The sequence below is a fragment of the Pseudopipra pipra genome, chromosome Z (assembly GCF_036250125.1).
Source record: "Pseudopipra pipra isolate bDixPip1 chromosome Z, bDixPip1.hap1, whole genome shotgun sequence".
Lineage (NCBI taxonomy): Eukaryota > Metazoa > Chordata > Aves > Passeriformes > Pipridae > Pseudopipra > Pseudopipra pipra.
The window spans coordinates 22493604-22507093 of NC_087581.1; the positions used below are offsets into that span (position 1 = coordinate 22493604).

General features: G+C 37.2%; 1 protein-coding gene across 3 annotated transcripts in view; it reads left to right on the forward strand.

Annotated features, from left to right (window-relative positions):
- The window catches only part of FAM169A (family with sequence similarity 169 member A), a 39235-nt gene extending 25839 nt beyond the window's left edge, over nucleotides 1–13396 (forward strand). For all 3 annotated transcript variants that reach the window (XM_064641170.1, XM_064641168.1, XM_064641169.1), the window contains 5 exons: nucleotides 1934–1988; nucleotides 2366–2504; nucleotides 5316–5481; nucleotides 6321–6527; nucleotides 7290–13396. In XM_064641170.1, coding sequence (XP_064497240.1) covers nucleotides 1934–1988; nucleotides 2366–2504; nucleotides 5316–5481; nucleotides 6321–6527; nucleotides 7290–7823 — 1101 coding nt within the window. In that variant the 3' untranslated portion in view covers nucleotides 7824–13396. The remainder of the gene's footprint in view (nucleotides 1–1933; nucleotides 1989–2365; nucleotides 2505–5315; nucleotides 5482–6320; nucleotides 6528–7289) is intronic.
- The last annotated feature ends 94 nt before the right edge of the window (nucleotides 13397–13490 follow it).

Consider the following 13490-nt stretch of genomic DNA (forward strand, 5'->3'; position numbering starts at 1 on the left):
ATATAGAAGAGACAAATGCTTTTATTACTTTGTGTGTGGGTGTAGTGTTTCCCATTGATGTAACATCAATGACTAAGCTGGGATTAAAAATACCTTTTTTATGTGTGTGTGGGCAGGTGGGGTTTCCCCATGAATGTAGAAAGTCTGTGCCTGCAGCTGTCAGGGTCTGTAATTTGAGCTGTTTAATAGCAGATTACGTAAAGGAGATTATTTCAACTGTCTCTGAGATTAAACTGTCTAGAAAGGCTATGTGTAGAGGTGCACATTCACGTCGTAGTTCAATACAATGGAAAGTGTTAGGTTTGCATGTGTTCTGAGGCCACACAGAATGTGAATGACAAGAATCTGTAGCTCCAAATACCATGCGCATGGATGTGCTTCAGGTCTGTCTGTAGTAGTGACATGACCATGCTTTCATAGAAGTCAATGCTTTAATTAAAAATGGGAAATAATGGCTAAATTAATACTCTCAGCTACTAAGATCTAAAGTTAGATTTGGAATGTAAGTCAAATGTCCCTTTTCCTAGTTGAGAAAATTAATATTTTCCAAAGCAAAACTGACAGAAAAGTGTTGATGTTTTCAATCTCTCAATAATCAGAAGCTGTATTTCATTCATAACAGTTTCTGAAGCATCACCTCTGAGTTCTAGAGTCAGATTCCAATAATAATCATATCAGCAAAATGATCTAATAAAATGCATGATTTGGTTGTAGAGTTATATGGATATACTTGGAGAAAATAACAGAGTGATAGTAGTTCCTATGATTTTTATTGCTGTGACATGAGAACTAGCCCTTGTCTCTTGGCTCCAAATCCTCATAGTTTGGTAGAATTGCTGGCATCTCTATAGTTGACATCTGCAGTATTTATAAGCAGTTCTGCAATGATTTGAAAACTGATGGACCACCAAAGAAAATAAAACTTCCCAACTTCCCCCAAACCATGAAAAAACATACCTCAGCTTTCACTTTCACCTTTCACTTAGTGCTCCCTATTTTGTGTGTTTTGATGCTAGAATAATTTGTTATTAGCTTACAAATTCTTATGTATTTAAAACTCACTTGAAACTATTTCAAATAGCAGAATATAGACTTGACCACTTTTTGCTGGCCTTCTTGCATGGTACTGGAAGTGAGGCTGGAAAAGTGAACCAGCATGCTATTATTGCCAGTTCCATATTATTTCCAGCAGCTAAGAAAGAGCAATGTGCATAACTACATTTTAATGCGGACAGCTTGTACCCACTTCACTAAGTGCTGAATCCTCAGCTAACTTGCAGAAAAAAAATCCAAGTGTTGGGATGGTGTGGAGGAATGAGAGACAAAAGAGCTCTAGGGAGAGGGAACTCGACTCTTGAGCTGACTACGCATGTAACCTGCGTTACTGCTGATCACTAATTTCTCTTTTTCTTGTCACATCTCTTTTTTTTAACATAGGCTGCCATATTCTGTTTCATGTCATGACAAAAATAAAACTGTAGAATATAATACTAGTATAAAAATAAAACTTTGCTGTTAAATTTTGCCACCTACTGTATTGTAGTCCCTTGGGTTCATGAAGAAAGGGGGAACAAACATTAAAAGACTTCTAGCATTTAATTATGTGTACATTTGTGATAAACAGAATTGTTAAAGAAAAAAACTTGGCAGTATTGTTTATAATGACAGGTCACTTTCAAGTCTTATCTTCTATGTTGGAGAACGGAAGTAAAACACAGAAAAATTAGTCATACATGACATAGAGATAATTCTAAAAAAATTAAGATTTGTTGAGAGGTAAGATATAAATTAAGAATTATTGTAGCTGCTGTTCCGTGGGATCATTACAATGAAATAGTGATCTAGAAAGATGTAACCATAGGTGGGAAGATGAAGGTATTTTAGTCAATTCAGAAAATTTTAGAATAACATTAGCTTTGCTTTTGCTTTACAGGCTAACTCACAAAAAGGTAAAGAATCAACAGCTGTCCATGCAAGCACATCTGAAGGTACAAATAACCTTCATTATCAGTATTGCAGTTAATGTAGATCAGTAGTTTTACAGGCTCTTACAGCTTTCCATCATCCTATAATGATCTGTAAAGTGTATAAAAACACTTTCCTCTAAGTGTATAAAAATCCTTTCCTCTAAGATGCTGAGGCTCAACTCATAAACCTTCTAGAGGAAATCAGATAAAACTGTTATGCAGTTTTATAAATTTGATAAAGGTATTATTCAGAAAAAAAGTACCACAATGAAATGCTGTTTTAGTTGGACTCAATTTCTTTAATGAACTGTTGGGGGTGGAGAAATTATATGCAGATCTTAAACTGAATTTGTTCAATTGAATTTATTTTGGGGGTTTTTTGGTGTTTTTCTTCTAAGAGCCTTACACAAGTCCTGTTCCTGTCTGGACGCGAAGTGGTCAATTAAAACGTCAGAGTATAAATAAACATAGACAGCAACCTGGATCTGAAACTTCCAAAGGAGATGATGAAAATGCTCTTCCTGCGTCCAAAAGCAGGTACCAGAAGCCTGGATTGTACTGATTTCTTATTTTGTTGCTTGGGCAGTCACAAACTGCATCAGTGTCTCAGAGTGTGCTACTGGTATTTCTGCTGCTTACTTCCTATTTAACTTGCTTGATTTTAAAATTACTGAAAGTAAAGTCTGATGTGAGAAAGAAAAGTGAGGCATCATCTGAAAGAGTGACTGCAGCAAAGTGTAATATCTCTGAAAGCTCAGCAGATACTAGAAATAAGAAGTATAGAAATAGAACTAGAAATAGAAGTAAGAAAACAGTGAGGGCTGTGGCTGTTCTGTTACAACTGAGTCTGCGCAATGGTAAAAATATCTGTATTCATACAGCACAGTTTCTTGTGATAATGTAACTGGACTTGTATCCGCAATGCTGTGTGTGGTCTTTGAAGAGGTGTCCCTTCCTGACTTCTTGTTATGGTGGCATGTTGCAGTAAAATGAAATCTGACTGTTTATTTTAGGAGTTGATTATTGCTTGTCACTTAATAACAAGGATTATAAGAAACAGTATTTCTTCAGATAAAGCTCTTTGTTTATATAAAATTTTAAACCATTATATCTAATCTTATATCCTGAAAAAAAAAAACATCTCCGGTTTTAAAGTTGTTATCCTGTGGAATAATTGTCAAATGTGGATGTGAAGAGTAGTGTGGCTTGTGTGCCTTAACAGTTCTTCCAGGACAGGGCTTGGAGTACTAATTTGCACTGGCTTCCATCTGGAAAGCAAAACTGTGTCTATTTGAGTAAATAAATAGCCTCCTCTTCCCTTACAGGCACACTGCCCACCCCAGCCTGCTCCATGTGTCTCTCCCTGTCATTCTTTTCCAGAGAAACCCACTGCAACCCTGGAAACCTCTTTTGAATAACCTCAAGACAACCTGATTATTTTCTAGGAAATCACTTAAACTTGTTCCATTAGGTTTCTTCAAACAAAATTAGTTGTGGGTTTTTTACGTGGAGTCAAAGTCTTCAGCTAGACACAGCCTTATTTTTGTGTTTAAACTACTCTGTGGGACTACAGATGCTGTATTGCTGTGCTGCATTGTCAGTGGGCTGCCCTAAGTTGGTTCAAAGAGGCTAAATGGCACTGTTCAATGCTGCCACAGCTTGAGTAATGCTTTGCCCTGTTACCACTAATATTTGGTTATGTGAGAGTATTTGGTTATTGAATATATTAACAATATATTCAATATTGTTAATATTTTTGGGCCTTGCAAAATTAAGCCAGTGAGGTGCTGCTGCTCCTTTGAACAAGATGTGTAATATGGTGGTTTTGAGCAGAGCTAAGGGATATCGTAAAGGCAACAGAATGGGATTTCAGCTTGGTTCTTTCTTTTCATGCACATCAGCAAGTGAAACAGGGTCTTCTACTGGGGACCTTCTTATGGAGTGTCCTCATCTCAAGACTAGCATGTGGGCATAAAACCCCCCAATACTGCCTTTACTATGAGATCACAAAGCAGACTCCTGCAAATCTATTGCATGTGCTTTTTTCTTTGTTTGTATTGGTAGTTTCAGTTCATCTAAACTTTATCATCTCAAAAGTGTGAACTGAATATTTGAGTTAGTGTTACTACCCATCGGGTGCATCAGCATTTCATCTTTAGCTTTTATAATTCCATGATTTTAAACCGTTTCTACAGTGTGTCTAGGAGGGGTGGAAGCAGCTGCTGCTTTTCTTACCCCTTTGTGGCTTTCAAATATGTAATGTATTGCTACTTTCTAAATTTAAAATAATAAACTTAAAGAAATTTCTGACTTCTTTCCCATAAAATGGAAGTGAGATAGATATTATCATTTTATAATTGCCAAAGCAATTTTCCTATTGATGTGAGGTTTTTTTTCCTAATGAGGAGTTAGCCATTTTTAGATGCCTTTAGTTTTCTTGATTCTCATTTCCTATGGCAAGCATGTGATACTGCACTTTATAAATGGTTGTAGTGGGTTGACCCTGGCTGAATGCCAGGTACTCACTAAAGCCGCTCTCTCACTCCCCTCTGCAACTGGATGGAGGAGAGAAAATACAACAAAGGGTTCATGAGCTGAGATAAGGACCAGGAGAGATCACTTACTGATCACCATCATGGGCAAAACAGATTCAAAGTGGGGACATAAATTAAATTTGTTACTAACAGGATCAGAGCAGGAGAGTGAGAAGTAAAATAATCTTAAAAACACCCGCCTCTCACCCCTCCTTCATTCCAAGTTCTACCTCCTCCCCTCAGAGGCATACACTGTTAGGTTCCAACCTGGGTCACAGCATCCTTCGGGCATCCACCTGCTCCAGCATGGGCTCCTCCACAGGCTCCAGGTGGCTTTCTGCATCCCCGTCATCCTTCATGGACTGCAGGAGCACAGCTGTTTCATCACGGGCTGCAGGGGAAGTTTGACTCTGGCTGCTATAGCACCTTCTCCCCCTCCTTCTCCACTGACCTTGGTGTCTGCTTTGTTGTTCACATGTTCTCACTCTGCTCTTATCTGGCTGCAGTTTTCATCTATACAATAACTTCTTTTCCCCTTCTTAAATATCTTATCACAGAGGTGTTACTGTCATTCCTGGTTGGCTCGGTCTTGGCCAGTGGTGGATCTGTCCTGGAGCCACTTGGCTTTGGCGCTACTGGACATGGGGGAAGCTTCTGGCAGCTTATCACAGAAGCCACCTCTGTAGATCCCCCGCTACCAAAACCTGGCCGGAGAAACCCAATACACTGGTCATGAAAGAATTTCCCTGCTGAGATCACTAAAATTATGTATTAATCTAAAAGATTAAAAGATGTATTTTAATACCTGCTGCAGGCCGGAACTTCTTGCCCACACATCTGAAAGCTCTGAAGACTTGGTAGAAGTACCTAAGGTGGATACTGTTGAGAAGGATGAGGAAATAATTGCTGAAAACGAGGGCCAGTCTATGTTAGAAGCAGAGCTACATATATCACCCCCTGAGAAACAGAATGAGAAGGAGGTGAGCTGGATGTAATAGCAATAACAGTTTGGAATACAACTACAATTTCTTTTAAATATGGTCCTTGCTGCCTTGATCCATGTGACTATCAACTCTTTGATTTTTTTGCACCAATGCTTCATTAAGAAATGTATCTGAGAAGCTTACACTAATATAGAATTAGTTTCAGGGAATATTCCACTGTATCTATTTTGAACAATAGAGTTCACAGAATCTTCAATAAGGTGAATTTCTAGCTTGTCTAGCAACCTAATTTTCTTCATTGATTTCTCCTAATCAGAAATTCCAGAGAACTGGAGTAAGGTCAAGATCTGATCCAGTATCACTAATTAAAAAAAAAAAAGTCTATGTGAAGAAGCCAATAGCTAGTCTGCTTCGGTGACTTCTCTTGGCTCTTTCTACTCGTCCCCTTAAAACTTGCCTGTTCTTTTATCTTCAACTTGTTAATAGCTTGAATTTAAATCTCTGAGTACCCTTTGTGCCTAGCAATGCCTCCAAGGTTTTATGTTCTTACTCATGGGTGAGAAAGTCAATCTTATGTTATGTTGGGTTCAAGGGGTGACTTCAGCATGCATGCGAGATGCATAAAAACTGATTGGCTTGGCACCTAACAGTGTAAGCTATGTAGAAATTTAGTGCAGGTTACAACACCAAGCTACTAGTCTGGTTAAGATAGCTACAATGCATTAAGTTCTGCCTTCTTAATACACATTTCTAGGTACCTGAGCTATCTGCTTCTCACATTAAGCTGCAAATTTAGGTCACAGGATACACCCACTAGTGCTGGGGAACAATAGCTGGACATAATCTTGACTTAAAAATGTGATTTATTTTTTTAGGAAACTCCATCAGAACCTCTTAATGGTGAGGTAGCAGAAGAAACTGGTAAGACCTCACTTATGGCTGAAGAGGAAACAGCAAATGAAGTTCCGAGTGGCGAGTCAAAATTGCAGTCTGAGAGTCAAGGAAAAGAACCCTTAACGCTGTTTGTTCCATTAATCCTTGAGTCTCCAGCAAAATCTTCAGAAGACACTGTATCAGAAAAGGTGAGATAAATGAAACAAAATGTGAAGTAATTTTTCCTTTAGAGTGTATATATCTTGCAGGTTTAGGGTTTTTTCTTTTGTTAACAGATAGAAAGTAGTCCCTAATATGATGTGAAATTATTGGGAGAAGCAATTATTAGGCCAGATAATGTAAATCCATAACAACAATATACTAATATTTCTGTTTCAGTATGCAGAATGGGGACATATATACATGTGATAACCAAAAAGAAAGATATGTTTGCTACAGTTTGCCTTGGCAGTAATGAAACTGCTGTTTCTCACTAAAATATTAGTTGGGTATGAGTGAAAAGCCACATCCTTATTTTGTTTAGCAATTCTTGCCTGATTAGGTGTACAAGTAATTAATTACTGCTAAAATACCTTTCTAGAACACAAGTTTTACTGGGTTTTGTTTATAGTGCAAATGCAGATTGTTATATGCTAGCAAAAATAACTGTATTTATCTAAAATCTTTTTTCCCCTGGGATTAATTTCAGAATGCTTTTACTGTGCCTGAGTACTCCTTTGAATAATTTGAAAATTGGAGAGTAACTCTGGTTACCAAATGCAAGTCACAAAATAGTCTGTTTCAAAAAGGAGGAAAGGACTGACTTATCGAATGTGTGTGTAGTATTAAAAAATGCTGAATGCCAAAGTGTCCTCTGAGGTCGTTAGCTAAGGGCAATTGTTGCTCAGCCTCTTGTATCTTCAGTTAATTGTCCCTTTGGTTGTTTTGGCACCCTTTCCCTCAACCTGCAGGTTTTAAATGAAAATGATTCAGAAGTGATGACTGAAGAAGTTACATCAGTAGAGAAGGAGGGCACTGGAGAACAGCAAGAATCTGAAAAGACCACCACTGAAAATGCATCTGCTTCAGCATCAAAGGAGGATCTCTCTGACAATAGCCTGCCTAACTCTGTGGTAACTGAAGCAGCTGAAGAATCTCTTTCTGAAAACTTACCTGCCTCACTGGAAGTTCAAAATGAGGAAACAGGGCACAACTCACAGGAGGCCCCTGTTGCCTTGAGTCAGAGCTCTTTGATAGTGGTTGAACTTGAGGGTGTTTCTTTTCAGCAGCCCGCTGGACAGGAAGGACAGAAGAACCAGTTGGAAGAGCCCTCAGAAGAGTCTACAGAGCAGACAGATCACTACACGCAGACAGTGGCAGAGAGGGCTGCTGACAGCAGCTCTGAGGAAGCAGAAATTGAGGTACCTGTTGTAGATCGGAGAAACTTGCGAAGAAAGGCCAAAGGCTATAAAGGTCCACCCAAGAAAAAAGGAAAGCCGGCTTAAAAATGAAATATTGATTGTTAATTCATCTATTTATAAGAAAGCTATTTTGTGTAAAACATTAGGGTGTAACTAAACCATATCAGGCACAGGACATGTGTGTTTAAAATTCTGCGTTGGACTTCCTTTTGGGTTCATCACCTTTTCTCAAGATTTAATTTTTAACCACTAGACATTGAACTTCCTTCATAGTAAGAAAGGAAATAGCCAGTCTCCTCCCTTCATAAAGGATGCATGCTGAAGAAATACAGTTATGCTATCAAAGGGAACAGTTTGTGTATTTAAGGTGGCGGTCTTGGAAGAAAAATGCAGTGTGAAATCCCGGCCCTGTCAAGGTCCCTTAAATTCCCATAGATGGCCATGATACCAGGCATCACTCCAGATACTGTTTTTTTTTTAAATAACTGTGTTCTCTACTGTGGAGAGAAGCAGAGCAAGAAAAATCCTTCCTTGCTTCTTGTTCCCTTCCCAAAGGTTTTCTCATATGAGATTAAAAGAATGTGAAATTCCATCATTCTAGGTCTCAAAATATACAAGGTGTAGCTCAGTAGATCAACACAACATAAGCATTTATCTTTCATGTGAATCACTTGAAACAGCTGAGTCAGTAGAAACACAGTGCAGTATCTGCCACAGCTGATTCTGGTAATGGATTTCTTGTGTGAAGATTGAGATGCCTATGCCGTAAACAATTTGTGGCTTCCAAAGCAAGCATTTTGATAAGCCTAAGTTTTTCCAGAGTGTATGGAGTGTAGACTACATATGGAATCATTTCAACTGCCTTCCTAACTACTTGCATGTGTTGAGTGGATAGTTGATTACTTGTTGCATTACAGGAAAAGGATTATGACAACTTTTGATCTTGTTTTGGTCTGAATGGAAGTGGTTCTTTGTTTTTTCCAAATACTTTGCTAGTGCTGTGGGGTAACTATTAAAATGTTGTGTCTACCAGATGTGTGACTCTTGAGAACACTGACATTTCAGATGGTTATGACATTCATTAGCGTGACTATTAGTGGGTGTTTCAGCAAATGCTTGTTTGCCAAACTTCCATGCCTTTAGGAATGATCAGGTGAAAGCTTGCAAATATTTCTGATTCCCACTTTCTTTTTCTAACCTGAGTGTAATTCCTAGGATGATAGCTTCCCAGTTCACAACTTTTCTTAAAAGCAGCAACCAAACTCTGCTGTTTGCAGACAGAAATAAAACCAGACTTTCCATGCATATTTCCCTTCTGAGGTTCTCCTGACAAACCATATGTTTAACTTGTTACACTTACCTAAGTTACTCCTTAGTTTGCTATGTGTTCCTTTCCAGTAAATGAAGCTCCTCTAATAATGGGTTAAAACCTCAAAAATAAAAGAACAATGATTCTAAGAATGGAAAATCATACACCACTTTTTGTCCTGCTTATATGCCTTTTCCAAGGTGAGTGAACTAGTCTTTCACAGTGTCTCAAAAATAGAGGTACAACTATTCAAGGTTCACCTGAATAGTTGCAGTGCTGTCTTAACTTTTATCCTTTTATGAAGCTAATATAAGAATCTGGTTTTGGACTTTTATGCTTACAGAGTTTAACTCTATTTATAAGATATTTTAACTATAAAATACATTCATGCTATTTCCTTTAGCTGATGAAATGCCATGCTCCTTTTGAATCTGTTAAGAACAGCTTATAGAAAAAAAATTAAAAATATGTTTTAAAACTAAACTTTAAACTTTAAACCTAAACTTTAAATTTGGAGTGCATGAGACTACTGAGTTAAGTTTGAGTTTCTTGAACTATTGCATGTAGCTATAATATCTTAGCCAAGTACACACAGGTACTCCTTACGAACCCCATCACTGAAAAATATTCAAGATATTTCCTGATTGTGTGCAAACATATTCAGGTGAACATTAAGCATTTCTAAAACTTATGAAACTTTTTATATAAAGCATATAAGACAAAACTTTTGTTATCTTCTGTATGGTTTCTCTTTTACTGCTGAGATTAATTATATTTTAAAAAATAAGTGGCTAGAAAACACATGTCTTGCATTGCTAAGAATTTGGGATTTGTGAGGACTGGTGGCCTAAAAAAACAGTGGTTGTATACAGTATATTGCAATTCATCTTCCATTTTTAGGGCAAGCTTTACTGAAGATGAATCTGCTGAATCCTTCAATTGATATGAATATATCCACTTTCAAAAAGTTAAGGATTCTTTTCCTTATGAAAAGTGAGCTCCAGTTATTTCAGTTACTCCTAGGTGAATTTTTGATATCTGTGTTTATTGTTTATATTCCCAGTGAGGTTGGAAAACTGTTCAGGAGAAGGTAATTTCACTCACCTGGCTTTTACTTTACATGGCTAAGTTGGAATGATTTCAGTTAGATATTTGCATAGTGAGTACAGAAAAAAAAACCACAACCAAAAAAACTCCCCCCAGACCAAAACCATAAGTATTACAACATTATGATATTAAGACAGTCTTGGTTTCTAATGAGAACAGTCAAATTTCTGATCTCATTTCAGTGAGTCAGTTTTAAATAGTGAACTTAAATTCACATGTTTAAAGTATACTCTTGAGTGGATACTTCTGTAAATCTGGTGTACCTGGGATAATAGCTGATGGCCAGACTTTTACATACAGAATGTAGGTAGTTGGGGTGCAATTGGAAATTCAGATAACCAGCACAGTCTTGAAAAATGGACACTGTTCTAATTGTGATCACAGCAGTACTTTGAACCAAAGGCCTCATTTTATAACAACTTCTTTGGCATCAATCATTCTGCAGTAAATACGGAGTAGGAAAATCAAATACTGACTTTATTGTTTTTATGGCTGTACTGATTGTCCCACTGGAACAGTAGTTCAATAGCCTATGCATTCTGTTAAATTTATAAAAGGGAACATGTCTGACTACTGTATTGATTGGGGTGTTTTATCTTGGGAAAAACAGTGGTTTCTAAGCTTGGAAATTTTTTTTTGTCTATTAACTATCTTATTACCATCAAACTCTTAAATAATTTTTAAGATCCTATTGCACCAGCAACAAATGATTAAAACATCAACTTTATACACATTTGTAACAAATGTTATTACAACATGCTGTGGAACTAAGTGGGTATAGTGAAAGCAAGCAGTATTATTTTAGAGCTTTATTTAGGCTAGGAATGGAGCTTAAAGAACATTTTGTGACTTCAGCGTTGCACTTAAATGCTAAATGGTTTTGTACTTGAATCCAACATTTGTTCAAATGTCTGTCTGGTATTGCTTCTTGCACATTCTCTCTTGGTCAGTTTTAATTTCATGCAGAATTGTTGTTTGCTGTTCTCCTGTTCCATAGCCTTTTACATGAAAATGTATACATCTTACTTCAAAAGAGCTTTAACTTATTTTAGATTATGTTTGACCTCGGTTTGCTGCTTTTTTGTACCATTTCATGTGTAGATTTCAGTAATCAAATTGATCATTTACAATGTCATTGACACGACTTACGCAACAAATAGGTCTAAGTTTCAGCTTCCCTGCTCTAAGTGACTGTTCTAAAACACTATTTCCAAGGGGATATACTTCTAAATTTATTTTCACAAATGTGGTGTTAGATGTTTTCTAAACTAGTGATACTGTGTTTATAAATCTTATGAAAGATATCTTACTATTGCATAGTATTGTACTTTAGTCTTGTTAGTGTTAATATTTCCTTTTTTTAGTACTGCCTTGGCTGCTTTTGAAATGTTTGAAGTAGTAATTAAACTATTATTTTGTGATTTTTTTTTACTTCTGCTTGGTTTTTAGTATTTGAGTCCTTTCTGCTATACAGGAAGCACATTTTAAAGTGGTTCAGTTCACTAGAACTATTACTTTACAATCTGTCTGCTACAAAGGAGTTCTAAAACATCAAAGGTTATTAATTGAAAAATCTTTCATCAATTAAACCAGTTTTCTGTAATTAGCTTATGCAACAGACTTTTTTTTAAAGTAGCAGAATAGGCTCTTCTGTATGTTACAATGTGGATTCTGCTGTTTATATCAGTTATGCAAGACGATGTAAACTTAGCAGTTATTAATGGAGTTTGCTATAGACAACCAACTAGAAATGCTGTAGTGCACTCCTACAGTGTAGTACATTAAAATGCCTTAAGAGCAGTAATTGTTGAGCCAGCAAGTCATGTGTAGGTGTCAGTAATCAAACTGGTCATTTACAATGTCATTGACATGACTTACACATAGCAACAAATTGGTCAAAGCTTCCCTGCTTTAAGTGACTATTCTAAAATACTATTTCCAAGGGGATATACTTCTACATCTATTTTCACAAATGTGGTGTTAGATGTTTTCTAAACTAGTGATACTGTGTTTATAAATCTTATGAAAGATGTGTTACTTTTTTAGTATATAAATATATTTATAGCATAAAATGTAGTAAAGTTTTTCAAGACAGCTGTAGAAAATTATTCTGTTCATGTTGTTAATGTCCGGTAAAGGGTAAAGCAACAGGAACTTAAATGGAGGGTTATCTGTTCTGACAAAATGCCCTCTCTTCAAGCAAATAACTTACTGGCTTGTGACTCTCTCTTATTTTCAAATCACTTGTCATTTACACAAAGTAAAAATCACAGTAAGTTACTAAGTCTAGATGAGGGCAATGTGTTAAATTAATTAAACAGTTTGTAACAGAAGGCTCTGTGGTACAGTCAAACTACTGCCTCTATCAGATCATATAAGAGAAGTTATGGTGACAATATACAGGCAGCTAGCTTGACTTCCTGACCAGAGTTCCAAATCTGAAACATGACTGAGGAGCATCTGTGATAGAAGAGGCTGAGAGCTGCAATTGTTCTGCCTGAAGAAGAGAAAGCTCAGGAAGGTCTTACATTGTGTACAAATACCTGGGGAGGAGGGGGGTGTATGTCATGAATGATTCTTTAGGTTGCCTAAAGAATCACTGTCAAAGGTATTAACAAAAGCAGGTTTAATAGAAATTTGCAAAAGCATGATTTAACAAAGTTTGTTTGTGAGATTTGCTCTATTACTTACTAGATAGATGAAGCATACAAAGGAAAATAGAAGTAGAATCAATCTGAAATTATTTACAGAGATTGAAGATGCCAAAGAGTAAGGGAGATGCTCCTGTTGAGTTATGAGGTTCAGAGAGGACTCCGTTGCTTCTATATACGCATAGAAGGTAAGGATTGTTGGTAATAGCACACTGTGAGAAAGAACAGGATGTGGCTGGAGATGGGGGCATATCGAGGTAGGGCAGCACTTTTCCAGGAAAAAAGTCCTTGTTCTGGTTCCTGGGAATAAGCACAACACAGTACAGAGCAGGTGCAGGAATATGGCTGACCTACCCCCGTGGCTCCACAAAGCCTGGGTGCACATGTTCCACAGGACATGGACACCCAGTCAGCTGCAGCAATGCTCGCAATCCCTCCCTCCCTTCCTAATTCATCTCTCTCTCTGTGTCTCTCTCTTCCCGTTTTCAGCTTTTCCTTTATCCAAAACCACTGGTGTGTGCTTATACTAGATCTGGGACTAACGTGCTAACTGTGTAATTTACCAATAAAACTTCATAAGCTTTTGTGGACCCTCTGACTTTTGTCGTTCCTTTCAACCACAAGCACCTATGAATCTTGGGTGCTCCCCTCCCCTTAAGGGTGGGATGCCACAGCTTTCTAAAC